General features: G+C 46.5%; 1 protein-coding gene across 2 annotated transcripts in view; it reads left to right on the forward strand.

Annotated features, from left to right (window-relative positions):
- Positions 1-15,870, forward strand: part of SLX9 (SLX9 ribosome biogenesis factor) — a 57,428-nt gene that overhangs the window by 6,671 nt on the left and 34,887 nt on the right. Inside the window, exons 3-4 of one of the 2 annotated variants that reach the window (XM_055718595.1) lie at positions 2,753-2,803; positions 4,593-5,030. The exons of the other annotated variant lie outside the window; for it this stretch is intronic. Coding sequence (XP_055574570.1) covers positions 2,753-2,803; positions 4,593-4,687 — 146 coding nt within the window. The 3' untranslated portion in view covers positions 4,688-5,030. Of the gene's footprint in view, positions 1-2,752; positions 2,804-4,592; positions 5,031-15,870 lie in introns of those variants that run through there. 2 annotated transcript variants of the gene reach the window in all.

Raw genomic sequence — 15,870 nt, forward strand, 5'->3', positions numbered from 1 at the left:
TAATAATTAGCTCATCTTAACACCAGATTCCAGATGATTTCCACATGCTCGTAGGTAACAAAAGCCAGCAACATCACTGTGAACACTGGAGTTTAAGTCCATGAGTTAACTCACTTGTTTAGTGATTGCTTCCTATCAGTGTAGTTTACTTAGCCACTGACGTAATGTAAATCAAATGCTTTGCCATAATCTAATCCACACAAGGACTTCTGTTACTAGTGTGAGTAAATAAATCTCATCTGGGTGAGCCTCTGTAGCGTGGGAATTAAATGTTTCCAACTAAGTCAGAAATAATGGCCTGTCATATGGGGCCTTCTATCTATTTTTTTTTTTTTTTTTGCTTTAGCTTTCCTTCCTCAGTGTTTGCTCCTTGAAGCAAGGGCCTGTTCAAGTGTGGCTCTGGCAAACCATTTGCCTGGGAATGTCCTTTTTGGTTTTTTCTTTTTGGAGTGGATGATGAACCAGTTGTGGAATGATATCAACAACTGGACTGGCAGCTTCCTGCTTTATTTTCAGCTTCTCCAGAAAGGAATTTTGACAAGATGTGTTGTTGAAAAAGTAAAAGTGCAACAGCCACAAGCGCTCCCACTTCAGAACTGCTTGCAAAACCTTAGCTTGTCGCCTTGATTTCTGAGGTTGTGGCAAGAGTAGCTTTTCCTGCACTTTGCTATAGCTCCTTCTGCGCTACTAGTGAGCCAAGAAAATCTGAAACATAGATTAAAACGATTTGCTGCCTCTGGTCCTAGATCAGTTAAGGGTTCTTAAGGAGACTGTAAGGTCTACGAGAAGGTAGGTTTAGATTGGATGTAGAGGCATTTTGTTTATAATGTGGGTGGCGAGACACTGGAACAGGTTGTCCAGAGAAGCTGTGGATGTCCCATCATTGGAAGTGTTCAGGAGTGGGTCAGATGAGGCTTTGAGCAACCTGATCTAGTGAAAGATGAAAAGGGGATTGGATTAGATGATCTCTGAAGGTCTCTTTCAACCCAAACCACTGTGTGAGTCTAGGTTTCCATACATTAGCCTGAACGGAAATTGTGCAAGGTGTTGCTGTTGCTGAAGCCTTGACCCAGACAACTGTATGCAAAGCTATAGGGGAGTTTCAGGCATGCATGCTGCAGTATAGTTATAGAATCTTAGAAAAGTTTTGGTTGTAAAAGACCTTTGAGATTATAGAGTCTAGCCATTAATCTTAGTGCTGCCAAGTCCACCGCTAAACCATGTCCCTAAGTGCCACATCTATGTAAGTACCTCCAGGGATGGTGACCCCCCCACTTCCCTGGCCAGCTTCTTTGAGTTTCCCTTTGTATTTTGAGAGCTTTCATCCTGTGATGACCAGGACTGTCTTGCAGCATGGGTTCCTCTGTCAGTGACATAGAGGGGAGTAGAGGAGTGACATTACTGAGTATTCGACAAAGAAAGAAGTCCCTTTTCCTCCTGAAGAAACGTGGAGACAGGAGAGGATAAAAATCAGGCCAAGAAGGAACCTGACAGCTTGGAGTTGTTGGAGTCTGCAGGCTGTCTACAGGCTTGCTTTTTCGCTTTAGGTACTCTGGGAGTTCCTTTTGTTACCAGGCCTCCCTCTGCAGAGTCACTGACTATGCCTTTCTGGTTTGCAGCTCAGCTTCTGCTTTTGGTGTTCCAAATCTGCTGTGTCTGTCATGTATCTGCTTCTCGTTGGGCTCTGCAGCCACTTGTCCAACTCTGTTCTCCTTTTGTAGCTTCAAACGAGAAGCAGAAAACCTATGGTTGGTTGGCATCGTGGTCCTGCCATGGGACCATGCACACACTTCATGTGAAATGATTTGCTTTCCTGTGTTTTAATGGGTGGTGTGGCAGAATCCAAAGACATCTCCTTTTCTAGCATTGCTGTGCCTGCAGTGTCTGGACTCATGGTTACCACTGCGGTGGATCCACTGTTGTGTTGCTTGGAGAACTGCAGCTGTGGCCGGTCCCCCATTGCTCTTCAGGAGCTCTGACAAAATGCAAATCTGTGTGTCCTGTAGTTTATTCCTGTCAGCTGGTTGGATTTCTGCTTGTTTGTGGCCTTTAAATATTATGGTTCTTCCTTTCCTGTCCCCACCCCAATTGCGTTGCTCTGTGAAATGCTTCTGTGCCAATCCCAGAGTTGTGCTGTTGGTAGGAGCAGGTTGTTTCTGCAGGGAAGATGTTTGCTGTGTTACCCTGCAGAGTGTGGTGTGAGTGCCCTCCTGCCGTGTCTAATCTTAGTGCTGTGCATTTTCTATGTGCAGATTTTTGGTGATGTGAATTGGTACGAACAGGATTGAGACGTTGGCAGCCTTCCCACTGTGTACATTGTGATCCTTTCCTTCACCTCCTGCACAGCGTGCTGCCTGCCACGTTGTGTAGTCCCCTTCAGCTGTGCCTGCCTGGGTATTGTGCAGTGCCTGGCCTCATGAAGCTGGAGGTTTCCTGTTTGGTTTTTTTGTTGTTTTGTTTTGGTTTTTTTTTTTTTTCTTTTCTGGCATGGTGGAGTGTTTAGTAATTGAAGGATTAAAAAAAAAAAAATAATCCTGCTGGGTTTAATGAACGCATCCTTTCTGAATATCGGTTTTAAGCTTTTGATGCTTTTTCTTAATGCGGTACTTTTAAATCTGCTTGTGTTGGTCATTCACCGTGTCCCTGGTGTGCAAAGCTGCTGGATCTTCCGGATTTTGCTGCTGTCACTTTTCTTCGGCATTTAATTCTGTGCTGGCAGCTGTCACACCTGTCTTGTGTTTGTTTTGTGCAGGGTGCCTTTCTCAAGCTGTTCGCCACCATAACACTCTTCAGATGGAAAGGGGTGAGAACGATTTGCTCTGCAAACTGAGGATGACAGAGAAGGGCCTGTGAGGAGTGGCTGTAGCATCTCCAGTGTGTGTGTAAAATGTGACGTGTTGTGCTAGTCCAAAATGACAAGATGTTCCTGCTCCATCTGTCTTTGTTATTAGCTGCCCAGGCTTTGGTCTGTGTGAATTTTGGGAGCATTGAAATGCTCTCTCTTAAGCTGGTTTAACACCTTCAAAAATCTCTACTTGGCACATAGATGCAGCCCTAGGAGGAGCAGCTGTTTGAGCTGGGATTTCTCACTTTCATGGGTGGGGACTGGATATCAATATGGCTTCAAAACAGGGCACCCAAGCTCCATTAAAGGAGCCTTCAGCTAATGCAGCTTGGATAAAGCTCAGCCTTGAAGTGGTGTTCCCAGCCTGTCCCACTCATCTGCTGCCCCTGATGCGCGTGGTGGCGGTGGCTGCTTTTTGTGGCCTTGGGGCACACAGGGTAGCTCTGCATGTCCCTTGCCTCTTGCCCCACAACAGGCTGAGAATGACACGTGGCAGTGGACATCCAGCCTTGAGTAGAGACCAGCTCCCCTTCTCTGCGCAGGCTTGAGGGATGGGGGGAGAAGGGCTTAGAAAAGCCAGCAACTGTTTTGGCAGTTCCTCATTTCTCTTGTAGACTCTTATCTCTTGTATCTTCAACCACCCAGCAGACATGAATAATCTAAGTGTAACCACCTTCAGCCCTGAGGACTTTCCCAGGGCAGGCGTGGGCTGCATACCTCTCTCCTTTGTGCTTCTCTCCTTCCTACCCACCTACCTTCTGTAGGGTGGCTGTGTCCTTTGTGTACCGTGCATAGGTCAAGGACGTGTCCCAGGAGTGGCATGTGCAGGTTTTAAGTCAAACTGCAAACTTCCCTCTGTAAGTTGGTGTTTTCTCAGATGTCATTCATGGAAGTGCTTGAAACCTCCAATAAAAGAATTTGCAAGAAAGGAAAAAGTCCTGGGAGAGGGGAAATGCTGAGTGGGGGTTAAACAGCTGAAGTCATACTCTTTACCTCTCCCCCCAGCCCCAAGGTTAATGACTTGGCAGCCAAAAATAGCTGTGAAGGATGCTGTATGTGTCTTTATTATATTAACTGGGGGAGCGGTTCTTCTGCCTGTTTGCAGAAGCACAGTTGAAAAACCATTGCTCACTTCCATGCCTTGAGCTGAGCTGTAACTAACCCTTTCTATCACTGTACCCTGACTGGTGTGACATGCCATAGCGAGAGCCTGAACTGGTGTTGCTGAATGGGAGGAGGCTGACCCTGCCAGGAGGCCTGCGGTCCCAGCTGAGCACCGACTGGCATGGCGCAGGGGCCAGCCACATCACTTTCTTGCATAGCAGCAAGCAGAAAACTTGAACCTCCTGGAGAAGGAATGCTGCTAACTTTTGATAATGCAGTATACCACTTCATTAATAGGTTTACAGACTTGGTTGTAGCTGAAAATAACTTTTATTTCATGCTTAGGGCTACTGGCAGGCTGCTTTTGAGTGTGGATGGGAGCTCCTGTAAGGAGACCATGCCATAGCTTGCAGCAGAAAGCAGAGAGCAGGTGAAGAGCTTGGAAGGGTATGTGCTAGCCTGATTGGCAGAGCAAGGCTGCATCCAGGATAGCCACCCTGGAAGTTCAATAAGGTAACAGCTAGCATTTTACCATACCTGGATAAATTGCTATAGGTGGCAGTTTAACATACATTCCTTCTTCCTTGCTTTCTGGCTGAAAACTGGAAAAAAAAAGTATTTGTTTTCTTGACTGTGTCGTTAGGAGCTGCTCTTACCTTGACAGTGCCAGATGACCTTGTAAGGGCAGTTTCGGTGAGTGTTTTACAACAGGCCGTTATAAAACTTCACTGTGTTTGAAAGGAGCTCCAGTAGCAGTTTGTGGTATGTGAAACCTATCCAGTGAGGTCAGATGAGAGTCTGTAGGAAGCCTCAAACAGAAGACTCTATGTTGCAGCAACTCACCTTGAAGCCAGGCGGCTTTTCTGTTGCTTTGGTCCAAAGGATGAAAATGAGTGGGGACCATGCTTCAAGAGTCAAGTTGACAAAGTTCTTCAGCAGAGGTGAACAGCTGTGTGGACTGCTTGAAATGGAGGACCATGACCTGCTGTTGGTAGCTTCTAGGAGAATTTGGAGTGGGAGTCCTACGAAAGCTAAAGATATTGGTGCCTTAAATAAAAATAATTTTTTAAAAAGTAAAAAATCCACACTGCTTAGAATTACTTTAACGATTTTTTGTCCAGGAAGCGTGGTGCTGGCTGTGAGAATAGCAGTATGAAACTCCACTTTATAATTAGAGTCAGTGCAATTAAATGGAAAGAGCTAAATTAGTGTCTGAAACTTGCACGGCTTCAAGTGCTTTGACTTCCCTTCTGGAGAGAGACCAATTCCATGTTGTGAGTGCTTCCTGCCAGATCATGGGAATCAGTTGTGTTAATATTTATGGAAGTAATTAGCGCTTTTGTTGTCCTCTCCCTGTAGCTGTGGCTAAGTCCTTGTTCTTAAAATTAACATTTTTATATTAAAAAAATTCCTCCAATTAGCAAGTGGTCATGGATACTGAGCACTACACAAACACAGTAACATTTTCCAGAGTGCCTGAAGCTGCCAAGATGTTTTCAGCCTGCTCCAGGGAGAGGAGGCTGTCAGTAGTGGGAAGAGCTTGAAATGAGTCTTGAAACGACGCGTCGGATCCCTGTAACTTCTTATTGTGGTTGGTTGCTGTGCCTGTGCCTGCTGTGTAACGTAACGTTCACCGCTAGCGATGGTGGAAGGTACATGCCTGCCCTGGAGCAGCCTTTACATGTGGCTCTGTGGGCTGTGTTGAAGCTGGGTGGCTGAGGAGGAGGGTGGGCCTCAGCGAGGAGCTGGGGACTCCTTTGGTGAGGCTTCCAAGGTGCTGCTCTGTGCTTTTGCAAAGCACTCTTCCGGCCTTTGTAAAGGTTGAGTGCTCAACCATGTGCTTTTTAGGTCAAATGTGCCAGTCCCTTGTGCACTGAAGGGCTTGCTGAATCTGGGGCCACTAACCGTGCCTTCCTGGTTAGGCATGATGGGGCATGGTCTTTTGTATGTCACGCCATGTCTTGCTCCGTGATTATGATTCCCAAAGCTTTAAAAGGATACTAATCTACCCTGGTATTCTCCTGCTAAATCAGTTTAAAATAGTCAGACATCCTTACTTACAGAAAAATAGATCAACCCTGCTTAGGAAAGTACTGAAGCTGCAGTGTTATAAAAGAGGGTTATGAACTGAAATCCATGCCTTTGCTGTTCTAATGTTACAGCTTTGGCATAATCAAGTTATAAAATTCTTAAATGCTGCAAAGAGAGAGGAGGCACAGTTGTGCACTGAGGGCAAAGATACCACCCAGCACCAGTCCTGGTAATGAAAACCTCTCGTGGGGCATGAGAGGAGCAGTTTTAACACTGTGTGAATTGAAGGAGTGAGTCCCGAGAGGGATGAAGAAGCGCTTGTGGAGAGGGCGGATTGACAGCTCTGGAAGTTAGAGCCCTTCCCTTGTTACCACCATCGGTATGGAGTTGTGTCAAGCTGTCAAACATATTTCTGAAATGTGCATCCTGGGAGTTTAATATTTAATAGACGTTCTATTTAGAGAATTGGTAGATGCTGGTAGAGGGTGGATGAAAGGTCTCCTTCTGTGTTGCCACTTCTGACTTGCCTTGACTAACTTTTGGGGTGCGGAAAAAATTCAGCCTCTTTCCTCCACTAATACCCCTGGGAAATGCCCATGTGAGGAAGGTTATTTTGCTTGGGTATTTTTTCCAAGGACTTCTATGCTAAGATTGTCATCTACATAATTCAGATTTCTGATTTACTGAGAGATAAATTTCTGCCCTACTGATGTAGCCCTTATCTGAACTACAGGCTGTGTATTTAATGGTAGATCTTTCAAAAGCTGATGTCTATAATTCAGACTAAGTGGGATCTATAGTGTTATTCTATGTAAGTTATGCTTTACTGAAATAGTAGCAGGCCTGGCTTGCCTGAGGTTTTCTTTTTTGTTTTTGTTTTTAAAATTATATGGTCTGTTAATAGGGGCACAGATAATCTGTAATCCTTCAGTTATAGTACTAATGGCCCATAATTACATGGCCTGTAAAAATTGTGGGAAAACATGATACTCTCCCGGAGCCAACTCCTCCTCTCAGGCCACCACTGATTGCAGTGCACACTTAAGAAATAGTATGCCGAAAGCCATTCTGCTCAGGGGATCCTTGGGATGCAGAGTTATTCAAAGAGTCTTTGTGAGCAACTTGTGCACAAATGTTTTCTCTACACTTGGGTAAAACTGTGTACCAGGACATGTTTGCCCCCTTTAGTGCTTCAAAAGTGACATTATTGACGCTCGTATGTGGCGTAACTGGTAACAGCACATAATTTGGGTTTAGCTTTTGAGTCAAGTGGTTTACAGAAAGGAAGTCAGTTTTGGGGTGCTTTTTTGGTTGTTTTTTTTTTTTTTTAAACATTGTCTAAGCTAAATATAGGAAAGACTATGCAAGGATTAAATGCAGTGGGTACTGAAACACTTGGGTTGTTTGAAATGGTAATTTGGATAGGTTTAGATTGAGCTGGCAGTGTTGCAAATATGCTGTGAAGCTAACCACAGAAAATGGATCCTGCAGGAGAACAGGCTATCCAAGAAGATGTTTGAGCAAGGCGTGGCTCTCAGCTGGAAGGTATTCTTGGAAGCATTGCATTTAGTGAGACTGTTAACCAACTCCAATAAAACATGGTGTTTCAGAGAGCCCTGGCAGGATAATGGGGCACACAAACTTGTTTCTGGGCCCCCTGGTACTGCGCATGGAGGACACACAGAAAATAAATAGGTCTGCTTAAAGGACTTTGGCTTCTGTGGGTGTTGTGGACGTTTGTGCCTAATGCGGCTGTGCATGTGCATGCTCTGGGCCGATTTGCTTCTGTTGCATTTCTTAGCTGCGTGGCTTTTTAAATGTGATTTTACTTAGGTCTGTTTTCTTCTCCTTCCTTTCAAAATAAAGATGATTTTTAAATTCAGGTCACTGAGTGTTCTTATGTAACTGGGAATGGGCTTCTTTAGCATGGGTAGGACATTCCCAGCTGCGACGGGTACAGGCTGTGTCTATACATGCAGTAGTTATTTTGCAGTGCGCTTGGAGTTGAAATAACCTGGTGTGCGTGTTGGCAGGGAGGTAGGGGAAGGCTGTTCCAGACTGCAGGAATTCTGGTGACAGAAATCACTATTTTAAGTTGCTTTGTTCAGTGGCACTTTCATATTTTTCTCAGTGAGGCTTCTGGCTATAGCTTTTGATTCATGCCAGCAATTTGTGACCCCAGGGCTGGGCTTATGGGTACTCCTTTACAGCTGCCGGCACACTTGCTGCTTTAGTGCCTTTAGCTGAGTGGGTTTTTATTTATAGAAATAGCATACAAATGTGTAGATACTGCTTATATGGGGTTATAATGACTTCTTCGTGTCTTTTCTTCCTCTCAAATAGAGAGTGTTGGCCTCTTTGCTGGTACTGGGTGTAAGTGGCAAGGTTTTGGTAGCAGGGGGAGAGGCCAGGGCTGCCCTGTTCTGGACATGGCTGGGTCCAGAGAGCTTCAGTGCACCCACTGCGGCCACAGCTGAGCCTGTCAGCCGTGGTGGTGGTGCCTCATGGAAAATTTATCATTAAGAAGGGGGAAAAGTGCTGGGCAGGCAGAGGAGTAGGAGAAAAAAAGTGAGAAACAGCTCTGTGAACACCAGGGTCAGAGAAGGAGGAGAGGAGGTGTGCCAGTCACTGGAGCAGCCTGAGGAGAGGACCACGGTGGGTGAGTGTGAGGAGGAGAGTGGCAGAGAGATGTGATGGTCTGGCTGTAATGCCATTCCCTGTCCCCCTGCGCTGCTCAGGGCAGGAGGTAGAGGAGCTGGGAATGAAGGAGTGAAACTGAGCCTGCAGAAGAGGGGGTGGGTGGGGGAAGGTGTTTCAGTGTCTGTTTTTGTTTCTCGCCACCTGATTCTATTTTCTTTGGCAATACATGAAATTAATTTTCCTCAAGTCGAGTCTGTTTTGCCTGTGATGGTAATTGGTGAATGATCTCCCAGTTGTTTACCTTGGTCCAGGAACTTATTTTCTCCCCTGTCCTGTTGAGGAGGCAGAATGAGGGAGCGGCTGGGTGGGTGTCTGGCAGCGGGCCAAAGTCAACCCACCACATTACCGTAGCTTGGTAAAAGCTGAGGTTAAATTCACTACCAGGTAAAACCGTTGCTTTGTGGTTGTTCCTCTGCCTTCCTTACTACCTTTTTCAACTGAATGTCTTCTGAGCATTGTGCAGATCCAGAGACACCCTTGCATGAGAACTGAATTCCTTTGGGCTTCATTAACACTCTCAGACGTTTAAGGAAGTCGTTCCTCCATGTTTCTGTTGTACCTGTATACCTCTAACAACATCGTGGCCCTCTGTGGCAGTGGAGCATATGGTCTAACTCTGTATCATGAGGCTACCGTATTTCCTTTGCTAGATTGAATAAAGACATCTAACATATGAATAGCATCCGGACAGAGCCAAGGTAGGGAGACACGAGGTGAATGCAGCAAATGTACTTTGGGGGTACTTCCGAGGGAGAATGGTCCTCGTTGAAGCTGCAGAGAGGTGAGCTGAAATATTTGCTTGTGTCCTGAAGGTCAGAATTAGGAACCCCTCCCTTTATTCAGGGAAGGAAAAGGAACAGAACAGCCATATACTCTTAAGCTCAGGAAAGTACAGAATAGGTCTTGGGTCCACCCAGATGTTTCTTCTGCATGTTTTCATTCACTGCATGGTAGGTGCTGCCTTGCTCCAGCTGTGACCGCATTGCTGACAGCTCTGTAGCAGCAGAGGATGTGCCTGTGGCAGAACAGAATGCAACTCTTTGACAGTGCTTTTTCAGATGTTTAATGTGCTCATTAGAGGGCAGCAGAATAACTTCCTTTTTCTAGGTCAGTTCTATATTTTTGAATTATATTTTCCTGCTCTGCAGGACACAGAACAAAATTTTCCAGTTTCTCCTTCAGCTTTTCCTAGTGCTTTAAGTGTGTAAAACAGCACTGCTTGTATGAAAATGTTAGCCAGTGTAAAGAAACATAGAGCAATTATAGTAAAAACTTGCTTATTGGAAGCTTCTAAGTGTTGCAGCTCAAATGAGATGGAGCTTCTCTAAAATTAAACCACAAACGGCTCGCACCATATGTGGAAAAGCAGCCAAAGGAATGTTTCACAGCTAACTTGTGTTTCACTCAGCCTGATTCTTATTTGACCTATATGTCCATATGCATCTATTGATTTGCTTGCTGCACCCCAGCTGCTGCAGCCTTTTTCTGCTTGAAGAAAACGTCAAAGAACCAGACTTCCTTCATCTGAAGGTAATCTTAAAATGAGATCTGATAGTATGCCCGTGCCCTCCCCCCCCCATCCTCTATAATATAAATACTATAATTATGGCACTGTCTTTAAAGGCTAAATGAGGCTAGGATTTGGAGCCCAACATCACAATACTTAAATGCATTATTTATTATGTAACATTCATGGAAGAAGGCTGTAGCACTGTTTGACTTTGCAGCTAGTGTGTTTTTGGCTTCAGAAAGCTGTTTAGAAATCCTGGCCAGGAGTGAACACCTCCAATGCACATCTTATTAGCAATATTTTGCACACGGTTGACCTCTGGGGGATGTGAGCTCGTTCAAGGCAGCTGGAATAGAAGGAAAAATTGATTTTTCAGTTTTAGCAGCATCAGCCATTGGCTTCCAACAGATGGCTCTGATTTTGTGAGGTCCTCAGTGAAAGCAAAACTTCATTAACTGGAAGAAAATATTTCAAGAGATTGGACAAATAGATTTTGTGTCTGAGAATGTTTACTGAATCTTCTTCCTGAAGCTCCTTGGCCTGGGGTGTGGAGCATGTGTGAGGATTGGCAGGGGGAGACATGACACCTTTCCCTCTTTCTCAGAATGTGTTGGGTGTTCTCACCTGACATCCTGCAGTTTTCCACATCTCCCTCTCACGTAGCTGCCCATAGGCATATAGCTGCAGGTTCCTCACGACTTGGTAGGTGCCACGTGTTCCTCACATGGGTGGGGGCCCTAGTACAGCAGGGTGTACTTGGCTGCTGCTTTCTGTCCTGCACTATTTTTTAGGGTGGCAATATCCCAGCCTGCAAACCACTGAAGTGGAACAGCCTTCTTGATACTGGCAGACGTTGTTCTTGGACGCAGTGGCTTGGATCAGCCCCACCTCCTGGAGAAGTCCAGATTGTGCTTTGCACTCTTGGTTTGGGATCCACTGGGAAGCTGGCATTTCTTCATGTCTTTGCTGCGACACCTCGGCGAAAGCAGGGCTAACGGGAAGGCCCTTACTGGGGAAAGAAAAGCTGACCAAAGCCAGAAAAATGTGAAAAATGTCTCATAGTGCTTGGCAGCTCTTGGTCCATTAGGTAAAACTAATATCCTGTCCACAGGGTAAAAAGATTAAATTGTCTAAGTGAGACACTAGTGATGAGTCCGTAGGTGCCTGACATGCGGATCTAAACCCATTTGACTGTTCGGTCCATATTAGGGAATCAGCAGGCACAGCGCTTGTGCCAGCAGCCCTCTTCACTGCGGAGAAATATTCTTTCTGCCAGCATCTTCCGTGCAATATGGAAAGATCTTTTGCTGACCCTTCTTTCACAACGGAAGTCTCTCTCTTCTGAGAACGAATAGGACATTGTGTTGGGGATACGGGTGTTCTCTGTGGGTGTATTTTGGGCATGGTGAGCCTAAGTATCGCAAGATACTTGGGAAAGGGTGTGTAGTTTCTTTGTTCGAGGAGCACTTTCTTTGCAGGAATGACACCAGACCATGTTCCCCTGTGGGGATACTGAGGCACAGAGAGGCAAGGGGACAGGTAGGTCTCAAGGCTCTGTGGTTTGGTGCTGTAGTCCCAGACCTGATAAGAGCAAGATGCTGCCACATGGCTGGCAGCTCTGAAACCTGACAGCAGGGAGTGTCAGAGAAGCACCTACTATGGCTTAGTCCTTCCCCTACCCCCTGTTATTTCTTTTAATGACATGGGTGATCTTGCCACAGCTCTCTTCTGGCAGCTGCTGATCATCGCTGCAGGGGGTAGATGGGGCTGTGGTGAGAGCGCCCGTTTGTGCTAATGCAGGCAGGGTATAAATGCTGTGCACCAGCGCATGCTGTTTGCTGAGGTTTGTTATTGTCAGCGTGTGCTGCTGGCAGGGGTGTGGAGAGGACGAAGTACAAAGTGGTGAAGCCCTGTCTTTTTTTTGTCTTTTTTTTTTTTTTTTTTAAATTGTGCTTGCTTTAAAATAGATTCTACCAGGAGAACGTCACTCTATGACGGGTGACTGATCCTGTCCTGCAAGTTTCAAATAAAAGAGGAAGAGGTGGTGGGATGAAGAAAGAAATAGCTTCTGCCTCTCCTGGAGGGGAACAAATCCTGACTTTTATTTAAAAGATTTTATCCTTGTTTAATTGAGCCAAATGGGCATATTAGAATAGAGTGGCTTGCTCTAATTTAAGGCATGTTTGGAAAAAAAGGAAAATGTTTTGTGTGAGAGTCATTGTGGGTAAGATAAAGGGTCCCCAGCAGAGCGGTCAAGCCCAGTTTTGGCAGGAGGTGAATGCTGTCGGAGGTCGGTAGTGAGGTAATGATCACAGAGGTCTGTTTCAGGGCTCAGTAAAGCTGTGGGATGGTACCCATGTGTCCCCTGGAGCTCAGCGGAAGAGGAGCTGGGAATGGATGTAGGGCTGTTTAGGGGGGAAGATGCTGTGGGGGTGTCATGTGTTGTGTAATATGGCAGAGCTGGTGATCATGTTGGTGCCTCAGGCCTTTTGGGAGCTCTAAATTGTTCTCTGAAGCAGAAGAACAGTTGAGACAGCACAAAAGCCACAGCCACCAGAAACATTGGAGGCTGGAAGAGGCGGTGAAGCAGTGTTTGGACCAGTTCCACTTATGGGACATTCTGTGCACCCATGAGAAGGAAAGCAGTCTTCAGGTGCTTGCGCATCTCCTGGAATGAGTGTTTTCGTGGGTTAGGCTTGTTGGACTTGTGATCAGCACCCACCACTGCAAAAAAAAAAAAAAAAGTACACTGTGTCACGTTTGAATGCTGGAGTTAGTGAGATGTTTTCAAGGTTAAAGGGCTGTTATGGCCATGCAGTCTTCATGCAGACATCAGATCACCTTTATCTGTGCTTTAGGGGCTTCTGCTTGACATCTCTGGTGTTGATCTCGTGGTGAAGCATTTACGTGTTAGTCAGTTTTATAGTGCTGCAAAGAAAAATGTCAGCTTGTTTCTGGTCTGGATGTAACTTGCCAGCCCTTCGAGCTGGGAGGGCTGTGTGCTCATGTCGGGCAGGAGTTGGTGGGTACCCACATGCAATAGATGCCTGAGATAAGGATAAAGTTATCTCTCCACCCCAACTGCAGACCAGGGTAGTGTGGATTTTATGCTTTGTGCTTCTCCAGACAATTATTTGTCCACCTCCATTCTTTGAATGCTTTCCAGTTTTGAAATCTGTTGTATGTGCTCTGGAAAAAGGAGAGAGGAAGAACGAGCAATAAAGCTCGAACAACCACATGCAATGCTACAGGGTGGGGGAGAGCTGCTGGGAAGCTTCCTGGCTGAAAAGGGCCTGGGGGGGCCGGCTGACAGCCAGCTGGGCATGACCCCGCAGTGTGCCAAGGTGGCCAAGTGGCCAGCAGCGCCCTGGCTGGTGTCCGGAGCGGCGTGGCCGGCAGGGCCGGGGCAGGGACCGTGCCCTGCGCTGGGCACCGGCGCGGCCGCCCCTCGAGCCCTGGGGCAGCTTCGGGCCCCTCATGTCAGGGGGGACACGGAGGGGCTGGAGCGTGTCCGGAGCTGGGCTGGGGCACAAGGCTGATGGGGGGGCTGGGGGCACTGGGGGGGGTCAGCCTGGAGAAGAGGAGGCTCAGGGGGGCCCTGATCGCTCCCTGCAGCTGCCTGACAGGGGCTGTGGGCAGGGGGGGTCGGTCCCTTCTCCCAGGGAACGAGCGACAGGACAAGGGGAAACGGCCTCGAGTTGCACCAGGGGAGGTTTAGGTTGGGTGTGAGGGAACATTTCTCCACCGAAAGGGCAGTGAAGCCCTGGGACAGGCTGCCCGGGGTGTGTGTGTGTGGGGGGGGGGGTCAGCATCCCTGGAGGGGTTCCAAAAATGTGCAGCTGTGGTGCTTGGGGACATGGTTCAGTGGTGGGCTTGGCAGTGCTGGGTTAATGGTTGGTTTTGGTGATCTCAAAGGTCTTTTCCAACCTACATGATTTTACGATTCTGTGTTAGGCATTGCCAATCCTATGTGTCTTTTGTTGCCCAACTATCTGTAGACAAAGCTGAACAATGGGTTGAGGGCTGGAGGTCAAATACATGCCTGTCACAAACGATTTGGGAAGCTTTCCTGAGTATTCTCACCCTCCTTCCTACTTTATGTTAGTGTTGCAGTCCTCTGTGTGTGTAGAAGTTTATAAAGCCACTTATGTTGCAAGTGATGTTGGAACTGACTGATCAAAATGTGACTGGGATTGAGTTAATGATTCTTAAATTATGTAAATAATGAATGTCTGCTGGCATTATACAGTCTGAGTTGTTGAGCTCTTTTCCATGTCTAAGTCTAAAATTATCTGTGTATGTTGGACTAAGCAGGCTATCGGGTAAACTAAATTAATATGATTACATTTCATATGTGGCTGTTCAATGGTGGAAGATATGGTTGGACATTCTGCTCCCTTGGTGCTCCCAAACTGTTAGGTGTTTGGGTTCCCTGGCGTGCAGGAGCTCCGACAGCTGCAGATGGTGGGATTAACTCCTTGACGTACGGTTGTGCAATAGATAGGACAGCATGGGGAGGGGGAGCGCGCTACACTAATCTGCCACAAAGACTTAAAAATCAAGGGCAAGCTCTGACATGTGATTACTTTTTTTCATTTCCCTGTCAATGCATGGAGTGTTGGGAGTGGGGAAATGAACCCACGCCATGGGGAGCCTGAGATCAGACATGTTAAAGAATCCAAGGAAATCTGCCAGGAAAGGAGAATTAATCAACGGTTAAAATAACTTAGTGGAAATTTTGCTGCGGTCCTAATGAGCTCTGAGTAAGGTTCAGAGTAATTACTTCATGAAAACTTTGATCAGAGCAGCAAGGAACTGTCTCTAGAAACTCTGCTCCTGCTTTTCTTTCTGCTGGTGCATCGGCATTGAGTACTCATGGCTGTGAATGTGTGGAAGGTGATGCCAGGGTTCACTGACCTTCTTCAGCACAGGGACACAAAAAACACACATGCTTCACCTCAGAGGAAAAAGCCATTAGCCAGCCTGGCTATACCAGCTTGTAACAGTGTCTGCAGTGAAATGCAGTCCTTCCAGAGCATTTCTGTTTATCTGTAGATCAGTTTTTCAGCATTGATGCTAAGGTGTGAAATATAAGCAGTGATTAAATGGATCAGAGCTCTTTTGCCTGGAAAAGATGACTGTGAGAAAAGAGGAGGTGATGAAGTTTAGTAAAATATGATTGCCTCAGAAGTGAAGAGAGATTAGATTTGTTCCCAGTCTCTTCCAGTGAGATAAGTGGAAGAAGTCATACAATCATAGAATGGTTTTGGGTCGGAAGGGACCATAAAGACCATCTAGTTCCAACCCGCTGCCATGGTTAGGGCCGTCTCCTACCAGACCAAGTTGCTCAAAGCCCCGTCCAACCTGGCCTTGAACTCTTCCAGGGATGGGGCATCTACTACCTCTCTGGGCAACCTGTCCCAGTGTCTCACCACCCTCACAGTAAAGAATTTCTTCCTAATATCTAATTAAATCTACCCTCTTTTAGTTTAAAACCATTATCCCTTGTCCTTCACTACATGCCCTTGTAACGAGTCTCTCGAGCTTTCTTGTTGGCCCCTTTAGGTACTGGAAGGCCGCTATAAGGTCTCCCCGGAGCCTTCTCTTCTTCAGCCGATCTCTCAATCCATCGTCATAGCAGAGGTGCTCCAGCCCTCTGATCATCTTTGTGGCTTCCCCT

This window comes from Falco cherrug, chromosome 8 (assembly GCF_023634085.1).
Source record: "Falco cherrug isolate bFalChe1 chromosome 8, bFalChe1.pri, whole genome shotgun sequence".
Classification (NCBI taxonomy): Eukaryota; Metazoa; Chordata; class Aves; order Falconiformes; family Falconidae; genus Falco; species Falco cherrug.